At 39.4% G+C, this 15,446-nt stretch overlaps 1 protein-coding gene across 11 annotated transcripts in view; it reads left to right on the forward strand.

The window, feature by feature from the left end:
- The window catches only part of ZWILCH (zwilch kinetochore protein), a 42,211-nt gene that overhangs the window by 19,470 nt on the left and 7,295 nt on the right, over positions 1 to 15,446 (forward strand). For all 11 annotated transcript variants that reach the window (XR_009601413.1, XR_006060301.1, XR_006060302.1 and 8 more), the window contains 9 exons: positions 361 to 432; positions 4,508 to 4,601; positions 5,130 to 5,179; positions 6,129 to 6,234; positions 6,754 to 6,833; positions 8,363 to 8,519; positions 9,035 to 9,063; positions 11,996 to 12,132; positions 13,025 to 13,120. Coding sequence is in view for 7 of the 11 variants with exons in the window: in XM_060418878.1 (XP_060274861.1) it covers positions 361 to 432; positions 4,508 to 4,601; positions 5,130 to 5,179; positions 6,129 to 6,234; positions 6,754 to 6,833; positions 8,363 to 8,519; positions 9,035 to 9,063; positions 11,996 to 12,132; positions 13,025 to 13,120 (821 nt within the window). In the remaining 4 variants the exon portion in view is untranslated. The remainder of the gene's footprint in view (positions 1 to 360; positions 433 to 4,507; positions 4,602 to 5,129; positions 5,180 to 6,128; positions 6,235 to 6,753; positions 6,834 to 8,362; positions 8,520 to 9,034; positions 9,064 to 11,995; positions 12,133 to 13,024; positions 13,121 to 15,446) is intronic.

Consider the following 15,446-nt stretch of genomic DNA (forward strand, 5'->3'; position numbering starts at 1 on the left):
CCCGGCTCCTAAACCTCCCTCTCACCTCCTACCCTGTCATCGAGTCTTGAAGTGTGTTTATATTTCTACTTGTCCTTTTGGAAATTCAGTGACACAAAACAGGAGAGGGTGTGTTCTGTGTAGCTACAGTTGTATTGAGAGGGGTTGTGGTGGCCTGAATTGAGGTTTCTGTATTGGGATGGGCAGAGTCTATATTTCTGGGGAAGATATACCAAATGGAAGTGTTGACCTACTTTTTCAATTCACTAGTGTTTTATGAAATATTTTTAAATGTGTGGGTAGTTTGAAATGCAAGTAACTGTGACCCTGATGGAGAAAAGATGGGATTACCAGTGAAAACTGACTCTGGGAATTTTTTAGAATATCAAGGTGGAATCAGGAGAGCCCAGAGGTCCTCTGAGTCAGCTTCACAGAGAACTGAAATTTCTCCTTGTGAGTATCCTTCTGGAATTTGTTACCTGCATTAGATCTCATATTTCCATAAAAATCTTTGCTAGTATCATTGTCATTTAATTTTGTGTTCTTCAAAATTTGTTGCAAATGTTACACGCTTGGCAGTTGGGGCAGTTGTCCTTGCAATTAAAGGGAACATAGACTTCCCTGGTGACTCAGAGGGTAAAGCATCTGCCTACAATGCCGGAGACCTGGGTTCAATCTCTGGGTTGGGAAGATCTGGAGAAGGAAATGGCACCCCACTCCAGTATTCTTGCCTGGAAAATCCCATAGATGGGGCAGCCTAGTAGGCTACAGTCCATGGGGTCGCAAGGAGTCGGACACGACTGAGCGACTTCACTTTCACTTTCACTTTAGTAGTTAATAACAATTCTTTCACCTTTTCTACTGAAGTATTTGGATTTTATTCATATGGATTCCCTACTTTCCAGGTGACTCAGCTGCCAGTTTATTCCAAGTGCATATATAATCTGCTTGTTAATAACTGGAATTTGATCCTGAGGATTAATGAGCATGTGTTTAAAAAATTTTGTGTTTCAGTAATTTTAGCTCCTCTCTACAAATTCAATCCCAAAGGGGCGGGCAAGGGCAGCTCATTTTAATGCAGAAGAAATTCTGTATGTCTTAAGTTGGCATACAAAGACAGTTATATCCAGTCACTGACTACTTAGTTACTTTTTTCTTGTTTTAAGAGCTTTATTGATATAAATTATATCCCATAAAATACATTTAAGTATAGAATTCAGTAGTTTTTAGTGTACTGACAGAGTTTGTACAGCCATGGCCATATTTAATTTTAGGATATTTTCATCACCCCCAAAGAAATCCCATACCCATTAGCAGAAACCTGCTAATTTGCCTTCTGTAGTACTTCTTTCCCTTTTATTACTGAGTAACACCAGTGTATAGGTATAGTACGTTTGTGTTTATCTAGTCGTCAGTTAATGGGTATTTCAGTTGTTCTTACTTTTTGGCTATTCATGAATGATGCTGCCATGAATAGTATATAAGTTTTTTAAAACTTTATTTTACTTTATAATAATACTGTATTGGTTTTGCCATACAATAGTGTATGTTTTTACGTGACATATAAACTCTTAGGTGGAGTTCCTGGGTCATATGGTAGCTCTTTAACTACCTTTTAACTGTTAACTTTTTGAGGAACTGCCAAGCTGAGTGGCTGCATCATTTTACATTCCCGTAGCAGTGTGTGAGGGTTCCAGTTTCGCCATATCCTTGCCTCCATATGCTTGATACTATCTTTTTTATTGATATGACAGCCATCCTGGTGGGGATGAAGTGATATCTCATTATGGTGGTGTTTCTTGTTTTTTGGCTGCTTTGTGAGGCATTTGGGAGCTTAGTTCTCTGACCAGGGGTCAAACCCACACCCTTTGCAGTGGAAGTGCAGTCTTAACCACTGGACCGCCAGGGAAGTCCCACAGTATAGTTGTGATTTGCATTCCTCTGATGGCTGATGACCTTGACCATGTCTTCATGTTCTGATTGGCTCCTACTTATCTCCTTAGCTTGATCTCACATCCTCCTCTGCTGCATTGAGCTCCCTGCTTAAGACAGCTCCAGCCCCATCACGCCGTTGCTTTCTGGTGTGTGTGTGTATGTGTCTTGATCTGCCTAGTGTGCCCTTTTCCCACCTCTTTGCTGGGTTTTCTGTGACATCTTCACCTGAGACGACTTACCGATTCCCCAGAATAGGTTGTTCTGCCATAGAACTTTATACATACCCCTTGTCAGAGGGTTTATCAAACAGTAATTTCTTTACTCCTCTGACTCCCCTACTAGACTTGAGTGCCAGGTACCTCGTGGTGCCTTCAACTTCTACCACAGTTCCAGGCATTTTTCATACTTTCATCTCCTCTCATTATTTCCCTGTTTGTGAAAAGCTTCATACCTTTTCTACCTTTCTCATCTTTTTTCTTCCTTGAGAGCTCCTCTTTCAGGACCCTTCCCGTGGGCTTCTGTCATACTTCTAACCTCCTATCTCTGCCCTCCTCTCTCCACCCCAGCAGAGGGCTTATCCATTTCGTGATTTGATGAATGCCTTTATAAGGGAACTCCAGACTGCTGTCTGTAAGCTGCTTCCACTTCTGATCTTTCCCATTTTCATCAGTTCAGTTCCCACTCTAATAGAGCGTTCTTCCCTCCAATTCAGTTTGTCCAACATGAAACTTGAATCAGATCTCCAGACTGGATCACTTTAATAAGCCCCTGATTTCTGTCTGCAGTTTCACCATTCCTTCCGTTCACAGGCTAGAAACCTTACCTTTTACTTGAGTACGATCTGGTTACTGCCACAGCTAGGAGCTGCCGTTCCACTGTGTGCCCAGTGTGTGGTGCTAGATGGTTCTGTTATGTTGCCTGGGGTGTCAGCAGCTGGTAAATGGAAGAGCTGGTTTAAAACTCATTCAAATATATGTCTATCTGACTTGAAAGTCCAAGCTACGTTATTGATGTAGTCTCTCTTAGAAATTCACAGACTTTTCGATGTGCACTTTGCCATTGTTTCTCCAAGTTCAATCCCCTGTATTTTTATAAATAGGTAGGATTTTCTTTTCTTTTCTTCTATTTCTCATATATGTCTGCCCATCTATCTGTCTCTTTCTCTGGAGTATACTTTTTTCCCCCCACTTTGAGGTTTCTTTCACTGTGCGAATCTTAGATAAAGCCCCTGTCACTTCCCTTCTGGACCACTCTAATGATCTTTCACTGTTTCTCCACAAGGACACACACTCTTGGCATCTTGGGTGGAATCATGCTTTGCAGTTTAGGACCATTCTACACACTGGAAGATATGTAGCCTCCTTGCGTGTATGCCAGGTTGCTTTAGTCGTGTCTGACTCTTTGCGACCCTACAGAATATAGCCCGCCAGGCTCCTCTGTCCACAGGATTCTCTGGGCAAGAATGCAGGAGCGGGTTGCCATGCCATCCTCCAGGAGATCTTCCCAACCCAGGAATCGAACAGGAGTCTCCTTTGTCTCCTGTTTTAGCAGGCGGGTTTTTAACCACTAGCGCCATCTAGCATCCTTGGCCCTTACCAAACTAAGTGCCCACAGTCACTGTTACACCAGAATTTATCTTCACATTTTTCCAAAGACTCCCTGGGGGTGGAGGATGATCTTACTTCTATTGAGAAACATCATACTTCTTTTTTTCCTTAGACTCTATCCTGAGTATTTGTGATGGGGGAATTCTCAGCTGCTTGATCATGTCATTTTCCTGCCAAAAAATCAACAGTGGCTGTTGTCTTCCAAATGAAATTTTAAAATTCTTTAAGATCACTCTTCCTGTTTAATCCCTACTCCTAGTCATGTTATTTCCTGCTGTTGCCTGGATGTTTACTCCACCCTGGTGGAAACAGCTCACCCTCTTCATCTTATCCCCTGCTCTTTGCCTGGGATGGTTCCCCCATATGAGTCAAGCCAGTGTTTCTCATCATTCCTCTGGCTATTCCAGCCTATCTTGACCTCAACCTCTTTCCTTACTTCAGTTTAGATACTCTACATATAGGCATACATATTCATGTTATTTTTATGTAAACTTCTGTTCAGTCTCTATAGCACATATAATTAAAGTCCAGAATACCATCTTTAGCATCAAACTGATGGATGTATGTCCTGGCATTGTTAGTTAGCAACTGTGTGACCTTAAGCGAGTTAATTAACCTCTTTTGGTTTCAATAAAATGTGAGTGACAGTAAGTAGTAGTATCTGCCTCACTGGATTTTTGTGAGGATTAAATAACATACTGCATATGAAACATCTAAAATAGTTCCTGACGTCTCATTAACCATTCAAGAAAAACAGGTGTTAGGAATGCCCTGGAGGTCCAGTGGTTAGGACTCCATGCTCCCTGCTGAGGGCCTGGGTTTGATTCTTGGTGCAGGAACTAAAATCCCACAAGGTGGGTGGTGCAGCCAAGAAAAAAGATACTAATGTTATTACTATTGATAAATACATCTTACTGATAACTTTGTATTTTGCTAACAAGTTTTGGGGGTTTTTGTTTGTTTGTTTTTTCTTAAATCTCTTACAGGTTTTGGCTGATGGTTTGAGGACTGGCGTAACTGAATGGCCTGAGCCTCTGGAAGCAAAATCTGCTGTTGAACTTGTGCAGGAATTTCTGAATGGTGTTTGTTTTCCTGACTCACACTTGGCTTTTGTTTATTTTTCTTAATTGGGAATTTATGCTTGCTACATTTAAATGTAAATTGTTTTTTTAGGCTTAATATTTTTTTTTTGGTAGATCTACCTAAAGCTGTAGGTCTGTCATGCTGAGAGGGACAGCTTTCATTCTGAAATGCTAATGATAAAAATCTCAGTGATTTTAAGAATTAATAATATGTATTTAATTTATATTTTATATACTACAGTCATATTTGAGATTGTGGAAGAGGAGGGATGGAACAGTGGCCTTAGAGCGCCTACCATGTGCTTGACATGTGTGCCAGGAGCTTTCATTGTATCTCAGTCCATCCTCATACCCCTGCCTAGTGGGCATCTTATTCAGCCTCCATGGGAGAGTTAAATAATTGCTAAAATACCTGGTTACCATTCTACTCTCCTCATTTGCCATTTGAAAACAGGATTAGAGTGGAAATAATTTGGAAAGAAGGAGAATAAAATCCAGAGTTTAATAAGCTTTTGCCACTTTCTAGAGTTAAATAAGCTGAATGAATTTGGTGATTCTACAAAAAAAGACACCGAGGTAAGTGACCGTTATCAGAAAAGTACACTGAAAGAGCGTGTAAAATGGGGTAGTACTCTTGTCTTTCACATCATACAATCTCAGATGGGTCTGCTACAGCCAAGGTAGCTTTTTTTTTTTTATGTTTAAGGTATAATGATTTGACTCACATATATCATGAAATGATGATCACAATATATTTATGAACATCTATCATCTCATATAGGTACAGAATTAAATAGAAAAAAGAAAAAATTTTTTGTTAGGAGAACTCCTAGGATTTACTCTCAACAGTTTTCAAATAACATAGAGCAGGCTAATTGTATTTATCTTGGTGTACATTATATCCTTTGTTTCTTTTTTTTTTTTTTAGCTAGTTACCATGGATTTTTAATTGGAAAATTGCTGAGTAGGTCCCAAGGTAGCATTTTGAGGGTAGTTATTTGTTGGTCTTTGATGTCAGCACTAGTGATTACTTTCCTTAAAAACTGATTGATATGTTTAAAGAGAACTGGGACTATTTATTATTAGTTGTTTAGCTGAAGAAAAATGGAAATGACTATGTTAATATACTATGAGGTGATATTATTATAGCATGTTAATAGGCTATGAGATAGTACATTACTGTGCCGTCGGTGGCATTATTAAATTGTGCTAAACCTGTTGTCATTTGACAAGTGGGAAAATGGAGACCGAGGTAATTAAATATTTTTCCAGGGGAGGAAAGTCAGATGCTTGCTTTTAGGCATCAGAGTTTGAAAGCAGTTTTAAGGGTTCTGTTTTTCACTGTCTATTTACTTGTATCTCCTCATTAATGGATGAAGTTGTAGAAGATACATTCATGCCTTTTTTTATGTGTGTTCATGATCCCACCTTTTCTTAGAGTAGCATTTGAAAGTTTACTGGTCTTAAACTATTGCGCTTTTTAAAAAATAAACTGAGTATTTTCTGGCACTCACTTCTTTTCCAGACAGTGAAGCATGACGCTGCTGCAGTTGATGGGTCTGTTGAGTGTCTTCTCACAGTACGGGGTGATCTCGATTTTGCTGAGCAGCTGTGGTGCAAAATGAGCAGTAGTAGGTGTCCATCAGCATTGTGCAATAAAATTTTTCCTGTTATTTCTTAGGTTTAATTTTAAGTCTTTTGAAAATAATAATGTGTATTGCTAGCCTTGTATGGACATCTGGTTTCTGTTTTATCAAACTCAGTTCTAATAACGCATTGGCATATTTTGCTCAAGAATTGTACTAAGACCAGGCAATTCATAGAACCTGTTCTTTTCTCCTGCCTGAAGATTTAGGTGGGTTCTATGCTGTATTTGTATTAACCAAAACATATCTTAGTGAAATTATAATTATTAGGAAAAGGAAAAGATATTCCATAATATTTGACTGAATATATTATTTTACGGCAACGAGTTTAATTTCTTTCTTTAAAAATGGTCCCTTGGGGGGGCTTTAATTTCTCTCCCTTTTCACCATCCATAAAGTTCAGATACTTGTCTTCCTCTTCATTTGTGTATCCTTAAAATGAATGACGTGTTTGATCTGCAGAAATAACTATGAGAATAATGTTAGACTAACTTGCTTTCCGAGGTGTGATTTCTTATCAAGACTTGGTGAAGTGTTTCTCATTGGTCATCCAGAGTCTGCAGCGTGGTGCTATACAGCCATGGGTAGGTTCAGTAGTGTGTGTGTGCTCCTTTTCAGCAGCAGAGCAGACTGATGACGGGCACAAGCTCTGGAGCAGACTGCCTGAGTTTGAATTCTCGTTTTGCAGCTCTCTACCTGTATAAACTTGGCCAGGTTCCTTAATTTATGTGAAGCACGTAGGACCTAATTCATAGTTAAGTGCACAGCCTTTGTAAGCTACCTCTATGGTCATTACTGTTGCTGTGAACAGCCCTTCTCATATGCTACTGATGAGATTGGAACACTGTAAAGCAGTTATGGTAATGTACTGAGATCCTCAAAGTGAATCCATCCTAAGGCCATATGCAGAAGAGCCAGCTAAGCCTGAGAGCTACAACTACTGAAGCCCACAAGCCTAGAGCCTGTACTCGGCAACCAGGGAAGCCACACCGCGGCACCACAGTGAAGAGCAGCCCCCGCTTGCTGCGGCTAGTGCGCCAGCGAAGACTCACCATGGCCAAATGAAATGAACCTTTTTAAAAAAAGATTGTATTGGGATGCTCATTATGGCCTCATTTACAGTAGCAAAAATTGTAAATGACCTGCCTATTAATGGATGTCTAAGTAAATCATGAAACAACCGCATAATGGAACATGTTAATAGTTGCTACAGATGATGTGCAGAAATGCTTACAGTGGTGTGTGGAGAAATGCTTACAACGTTCAGTAAAAAGACTTTACACACTATTGTATGAAAGATAGAAATCTTGGAGAGAAAAACCTGTGAACAAATACACTAAAATATGCCAATCCCTTCTGGTGGTAGGGTTACAAATAAGTTTCTCCAACTGCATTATACATTTCTGGATTTTATGGATTTTCCATAATGAATTTATAGTTTTATAATGAAAAAATCTAAGTTAAAAGCTAGAAACAAAAAGATTCCTCATTTAGTAGAATTATTTTAAATAATGCAACTGCCAATTCATAACAAGATAGAAACTTCCTAGGTGTGAACAGAGATACCCTCTAGAGCAGAAGCTTGCAAACCCTCCCTCTATTTGATCATTCTGTGCATTTTAGTCTTGCCCATTGATTTTTTTCTTAAGAGTTTCTGTTTGTGAGATACTTACAAGTATATCCTACCATGTGCAACAAGTGCAAAGTGAAAATAGTATTAAAAAAGAAAAATGCAAAGGATTATGTTGGAAATTTGAGTTAACAGAAGGACAGTAAATGAGAAAATGTCAAATATTTTAGGTATGTTTAAATTTAATTGCTTAGCATTTGGAACACATGTTAGATCTAGTAAGTTCACAGCTCTTTTTATTCTCCAAATGATTGAGTTAGTCTGTTGGCTATTATAGCCAATAAGGAGGTTTGGGGAATGGCATCTTAGAAACTGATAGGTTTGTAACTTAGAGGCTTTCATTCAAATAATTTATAATGTCAGGAGATGAAAAATGTAAGTTCATAATTTTTTAGTTTTTAGTTAATACAGTTTGCTTCTCTTTCACTTACTGGACTTTTTATAGTTTTAATTGTGGCTTTATAAACTTTTCCCAATTTCTAGCTTCATAGTGGGAGTAACAGTTTACTGAGTAAGCTCATTCATCAATCTTACTATGGAACCATGGACACGGTTTCTCTCAGTGGGACTGTTCCAGTTCAGATGCTTTTGGAAATTGGTTTGGATAAACTGAAGAAAGATTATATCTGTTTTTTCATAGGTAAGTCCCTTTCCCAACTGAGAAAATTAAAAGCAACATCATAGTTGTCAGCCATAGGTATGCTCAGATTTTATCTTTGTACTTGTCCCTAATCATTTGTAGCCCTGGCTTTGCGTCTGGTTCACTATGAGACAGGCACTTTCATTTTCTGAGCCTTATTTTTTTGTTTGATAAATATATTAGATTAAAGATAACTACAGGTTTTGTTTGTCTTTATTTCAAATGTTTTGAGAGTCTTTAGGGTTAATGTAGTAAATAAAACCCTTTTTAAAAATGGCATGCTGTTTTAATACTCATCACCTTGTTTTTATTAGGGGCAAACTGTGATCATTTTTAGAATAAGTATTAATTTATATTTATGATGTAATGTACAAGAAAATTTGGCATTTTGTGAGAAACTGTTTAGCTTGAGCATTTCTTTTATAAATGAACTATGAAATGTTTTTCTTAGCTTGTTTGATTTCTAGTAGATAAAACATAAAGGTTATAGGCATCTCTTTGTTTTTTCTCGATAGGTCAGGAGCTTGCATCTTTGAATCATTTGGTGAGTTTTTATTCTCAAGTTGATTTTTCTTTTATTTGGTCATTCTGCCATACAGTTATTAAGTGCCTATTCTGTGCCAGCTTATGTCCTAGGAAACAGATAAATTAAGACAGGCAGTTAATTACACTGTCTAGTAAAATAAACAAAAGAGTAGCCCATTTCATGTCACCTCTCATTGTCTGTAAACCTGTGATACTGACATAGGGTTGTGTCCTGCTTAAGCCAGTGTGCTTCCACAATTCTTCATTTATCTAAAATGGTTAGAGAATGCCTTTCTATGTTTGATAAGCCCTCCAGAGGATTATTTGCTTTATATTCTTTTGACCCATTTCTTTTTTTCTTTCTTTATTTTTATGTATTTATCTGCTTGGGCCTGGTCTTAGTTGTGGCACGTGGGCTCTAGTTCACTGAGCAGGGGTCGAACGCAGGCCTCCTGCATTGAAAGTGTGGAGTCTTGGCCACTGGACCACCAGAGGAGTATCTTGACCCATTTCTTTTACACATAAAAGATTACTTTCCAGAGAATTTGCTATGCTCTTTAACATACTGATTCAAACAATATTTCTGTGTTTCAGGGTCATGATTATGAGCTTTTGTATTTCCCTAGTATCTTGAATGAGAAACTTAAGGAGATTAAAGAGTATCCATAATGACCTTTGACATATGTTGGAAGATTCTTAGAAAATGGACCTTCAAATGATATCTGGTCTCATAAAAATACAAGATAGGATAACTCCAGCTTCATCTATTATGCAATGTAACACTCAACTGGATTCTATTGAGGTTAATTTTTGATATTCCAAGTTTAAACATTTTATTAAAGGTGTACATTTTTAGTGGAAACTTTTTAATACATTTTCTTAAGCTTAGGAAAGTAATAGCTTTTTGAAAATAAAAATATAATGCAATTATACCCTTAATCTCATCACTCAAATGTGAGTACCCTTATTTTTATGAATTCCCCTCAAGTCATTTAATATGCCTGTTTTTTCAATTATGACTTCAGACTTTTGAGACAATAGTTCTTAAACTTTGAGAATCTTCCAGAAGACTTGTTAAAATGCTGATTCCTAGACCCTTGACTCAGTAGGTCGAGGGCTCTAGAATATGTGTTGTTGTTGTTGTTGTTTTTGCTGTACCACGTGGCTTGTGGCTCATTTCCTTGACCAGGAACTGAACCCTGGCCGTGGCAATGAAAGCCCAGAATCCTAACCACTAGGCCACCAGGGAACTCCCTGGAATATATTTTTTTAAACAAACCATCTCATCTCCAGATGATTCAGATGCCAGTGGTTTGCAGCAATATTAGTTTTCTATTGCTGCCATAATAAATTACCCCCACACACTTAGTGTCTTAAAGCAACACACACAAATGCATTCCTTTATAGTTCTATAGTTCAGAAGTCTAGTCTGGGTCTCACTAGGCTAAAATCAGAGTGTTGGCAGGCTGTGTTCCTGTCTGGAGCCTGCCTGTAGGGGAAGATTGTTTCCTGCTCATACGAGTTATTATTGATAGCAGAATTCAATTCCTTGTGACTATAGACCTGAGGCTGTACTGCCTCCCAAATAATCAGGAACTTCAGGTTTTATCACCTCTGTGTGGGGTCTTGGGAACAGGGAAGAGGTAGACCAGCCTGGGTTGTAGCATGAGCAGAGATAATCGAAGGGGAAGGACAGTCTGGATCTGTTCTTTGTTTAAAGAAAAAAAAAAAAGACCTAGGTGGTCCACTTCCCAGAGTGGTCAGGGGACCCCTGAGAATGTAGGTGGCAGCTGCAAGGAATGTCGTAATTTGTAGCCAGTGGTGAATGGGACTGTTTTGGGTCCTCCCTTCCTGGGACCATGACTATTTTCCTACTTGTGTTATTTTCACAGTTTGGAATAACCTGGGTCAGCATTTTAGCTGGGTCCTCTGCTCTGGTTTCACAAGGCTGAAATCAAGATATCATTTGGAGACTTGATTAGAGAAAGATCCACTTTCAGATTCCTTCGCATTGTTGACAGAATTCATTGACTTGTGACCCTTTGATGAAGGTTCCCATTTTCTTGCTAGCTGTTGGCCCAGGACCATCTGCATGTCCTCGAGGTTACTTGGGGGTTCTTCCATGTGGCCCTCTCCACGGTGCCACAGTCTGTTTCTTCAAAGCCAGCAGGAGAGCATCTCTGATGCTTAGAGCTCACTGACAAGGTCACAAGTAATGACCAGGAGATTATCTCCCTTTTGATTAAGTCAAAGTCAGTCAGTAACGTAATCATGGGAGTAACAGCCTATCATATTTACACATCCTGGCCTCATCTGAGGAGAAGGGATTATTAAGATGTATATTCCAGGGGATGAGAATCTTAGAATTGTAGAATTCCACTTATCATGGATTATTTCCTTAGGATTGATTCTCAGAAATAGGTCTGAGCATTTTATGATGCTTGACATAACCTTGCCAACTTTCTTTTCCAAAAGGTCATACCAATTTACCAGTAATATATGTTAGTAGAAGCTTACCAATGCACTTGCTTTATTTCTTGGTACTTAGGTTTACTATCTATTTTTAGAAGTGAATATGCCCATCAACCTGGCAAGCTTATTGAAGTTAAGAATTATCTTGTGGGTTTGCCATTCTTTCCATCTGGAGAGTTTGGTGGATGGTACTAGTTACCTACTTGGACCTCCTCGGTGAAGCAGTTCTGTGATTTGCCTTTACCAGAGAATATGCGTAATGGTTTGCTTAGAACATTCTCAGTGAAGACACTTAAGAGTTTAGTTTAAAGAATAGTATTGAGAGGAGGAAAGCTACCTAGTGGCTTCTCCCTAACCCCAAGCCCCCACCTGTTAATCAAACATCCCCACTCAGCTGTAGTAGGCATAGTTAATTCTTTCCAGAGATGCCGCTTGTTCTGTAACTCCTTATTTCCCATGTCCATTTTCTTTTATTCCAGGAATATTTCATCTCTCCATCAGTAGATACACAGGAGCAGGTTCATCGTGTTCAAAAACTCCACCATATTCTTGAAATAGTAGTCAGTTGCATGCTTTTCATTAAACCTCAACATGAACTCCTCTTTTCTCTAACACAGTAAGTATTTCTGTTGTTTGCTTCATAAAAATGTACTCTCTTCTGAAATAGTTGCAGCCAAAATAAGTGCCCTTTTTATTATCAGTTAGGATAGAATCTGTGCACCTTGTCTTCAGAGTAACAGAAAGGTTCTAAGTCACTGCCATAAGGGAAGACTTTGGATTCAGGAGGAATCGAGCTGGACACTTGGATCTGGCACTTCCTCTCTAAGGAAGTTTCCTTTCACTGCATCTTGGTTTTCATCTATAAAAACAGTGTAATATACATAAAGTACTTGACACTCAGGTGCTTAATAAATACTAGTTCCTTCTCTTTTCTTCATATCCCTATAAATTTGAGTCAAGCTAATCCTAGCCAGCCATCTATATGATGATTGAATGGAATCAGATTTTATCAGACCTATGTCAGTAGTGTTGCTGAAATTTTAGAGGGTCTGTCAGTTTGGCTAAAAATAGTTTGGAATAATGTTCACACATGGATCTTGTATGTCTTATTTGTATTTTTTGAGGCTTCAAACCAGAAATAAGTATACCATTGAGTAGAAGAACTTGGATTCTTTTTCCCTGTGAAAGAAAATGTACCATTGCCTTTTCCAGAATTAGAATTCGCCTTAGTTGTAAAGGGAAAAGTTTCAAATTGTTACTAGGTTTTTTTGTTTGTTTGGGGGGTATTTCTTCCCATTAAAGATCAGTAGTGTGAGTTAACTCTTTAATTCCCCATACTTGGAAAACAGTGGAGGCTGTATCTTTGTCTCTCTTTTGCCTGTCTTTGTCTTTCTGATACCTTTCTCCCCACTTACACCTTTACTTGGGCTCAACTAAAATGTATTTCATATTTATGAGCAGTATGTCCACTATTCATTTTTTAAAAGTGAATTTTTTTTTCTCTTTAGATCCTGCATAAAATATTATGAACAAAATCCTCTTGATGAGCAGCACATTTTTCAGCTGCCAGTCAGACCAACTGCTGTCAAAGACTTATATCAAAAGTAAGCAATTTAACCATTAAGTTATACTTCACCAGCCATGATTCCAATTTCCGCATCTGTTCCATGGTACCTCATGACCCAGGCCTGCTTCTTCTCTGAACCCAGAATCATCTGATTCCCATTCTCTGAATACAGTCTGATAGAGTCCTACCTCTCTCCTCTCCCAGGCCTTTGATCCGCTCTCTGTAGACTGTTGGAACATAGCAGTATGTTCATTTTTCTCTGAATTTGTAATTTCTTCACAGAATAGGGCAGAAACTTTAGCCAGAAGGGAAGTGACAGATTGGGAAGAAAGGGATCAGGTGACGACAAGTTTTAGAAAAGGCAGAGGAACCAGAGATCAAATTGCCAACATCCATTGGATCATCAAAAAAGCAAGAGAGTTCCAGAAAAACATCTACGTCTGCTTTATTGACTACATCAAAGCCTTTGTGTGGATCACAACAAACTGTGGAAAATTCTGAGAGAGATGAGAATACCAGACCAGCTGACCTGCCTCCTGATAAATCTGTATGCAGGTCAAGAAGCAACAGTTAGAAGTGGACATGGAACAACAGACTGGTTCCAAATAGGAAAAGGAGGACGTCAAGGCTGTATATTGTCACCCTGCTTATTTAACTTACATGCAGAGTACATCATGAGAAATGCCGGGGTGAGATTGCCAGGAGAAATATCAATAACCTCAGATATGCAGATGATACCACCCTTATGGCAGGAAGTGAAGAACTAGAGAGCCTCTTGATTAAAGTGAAAGAGGAGGATGAAAAAGTTGGCTTAAAACTCAACATTCAGAAAACTAAGATCATGGCATCCGCTCCCATCACTTCATGGCAAATAGATGAGGAAACAATGGAAATAGAGACTTTTGGGGGGGGGGGGGCTCCAAAATCACTGTAGATGGTCACTACAGCCATGAAATTAAAAGACACTTGGTCCTTGGAAGAAAACCTATGACCAACCTAGACAGCATATTAAATAGCAGAGACATTACTTTGCCAACAAAGGTCCGTCTAGTCAAAGCTATTGTTTTTCCAGTAGTCACATGGATGTGAGAGTTGGACCGTAAAGAAAGCTAAGCACCGAAGAACTGATGCTTTTGAACTGTGGTATTGGAGAAGATTCTTGAGAGTCCCTTGGACTGCAAGGAGAGCCAACCAGTCCATCCTAAAAGAAATCAGTCCTGAATATTCGTTGGAAGGACTGATGCTGAAGCTGAAACTCCAATACTTTGGCCACTTGATGTGAAGAACTGATTCACTGGAAAAGACCCTGATGCTGAGAAAGATTGAAGGCGGGAGAAGGGGATGACAGAGGATGAAATGGTTGGATGGCATCTCTCTGACTTGATGGACATGAGTTTGAGTAAACTCCAAGAGTTGGTGATGGACAGGGAAGCCCGGCATGCTGCAGTCCATGGGGTCTCAGAGTTGGACATGACTGAGCGACTGAACTGAACTGACGACAAGTCAAAGGCATGGCTGTGGGAGTGAGGCAAGGATTTGGTATTGGGGATTTCACAGGGATGGAACTGAGGCTAAGACTGGCCATCCATGCCGACACTGAGGTTGCCTCAAATCATGGTCTTCCTGACTCTTCTCTCAGCATACAGTAGACTTGAAATTTCTTTCATACTAAAACTGCTCTCTTTATACCCTTCCTCTGTATAGTTAGTTCCCTCTTAGCCAAACCTCATCCCTTCCCTGAAATTGTTAATCAGAAGTTGCCAGTGGCCTTCTAATTGGCAAATCCAGACAATGCTTTCCAGGAGAAGAATGTTTTGTCCCCTTAGGTAACTAGCTAGCCCACCAGTTCTTTCTCCTCCTGTGAGCGTCTGTAGTGCTCCGTGGCATTTGACACTACTGCTTTCTTGAACCCATCCCCTTCCTTTGTTTTCTTGACATCACTTTCTGTCTTAATTTTTAAAATTTCTTTATTTTTGGTTGCCCTGGGTCCTTGTTACTATGCTCGGGCTTTCTCTCGTTGCAGTGAGCAGGGGGCTGCTCTTTGCTGTGGTATCCAGGCTTCTCATTGCCGTGGCTACTCTTGTTGCGGAACACAGGCTCTAGGTCGCTCAGGCTTCAGTAGCTGTGGTGCGTGGGCTTAGCTGCTCTGCAGCACCTGTCTTAATTTTAACTGTACCTCTCTGGGCCGCCCCCAAGACTGAGAGTGGTTCTCTGTTCAAATTCTCCTTCCTTTGCTTTATTCATATGTGAGTGTCCACCAGAACTCCAGCATCTGCCCTCTTTTCTTACTTTCTGTCTTTACTGGGTGATGGTGTTTACACCCCAATCTTTAGTTCCTCTGGGCTAATGATAATTCATAACCT

The sequence above is a fragment of the Ovis aries genome, chromosome 7 (genome assembly GCF_016772045.2).
Source record: "Ovis aries strain OAR_USU_Benz2616 breed Rambouillet chromosome 7, ARS-UI_Ramb_v3.0, whole genome shotgun sequence".
Lineage (NCBI taxonomy): Eukaryota > Metazoa > Chordata > Mammalia > Artiodactyla > Bovidae > Ovis > Ovis aries.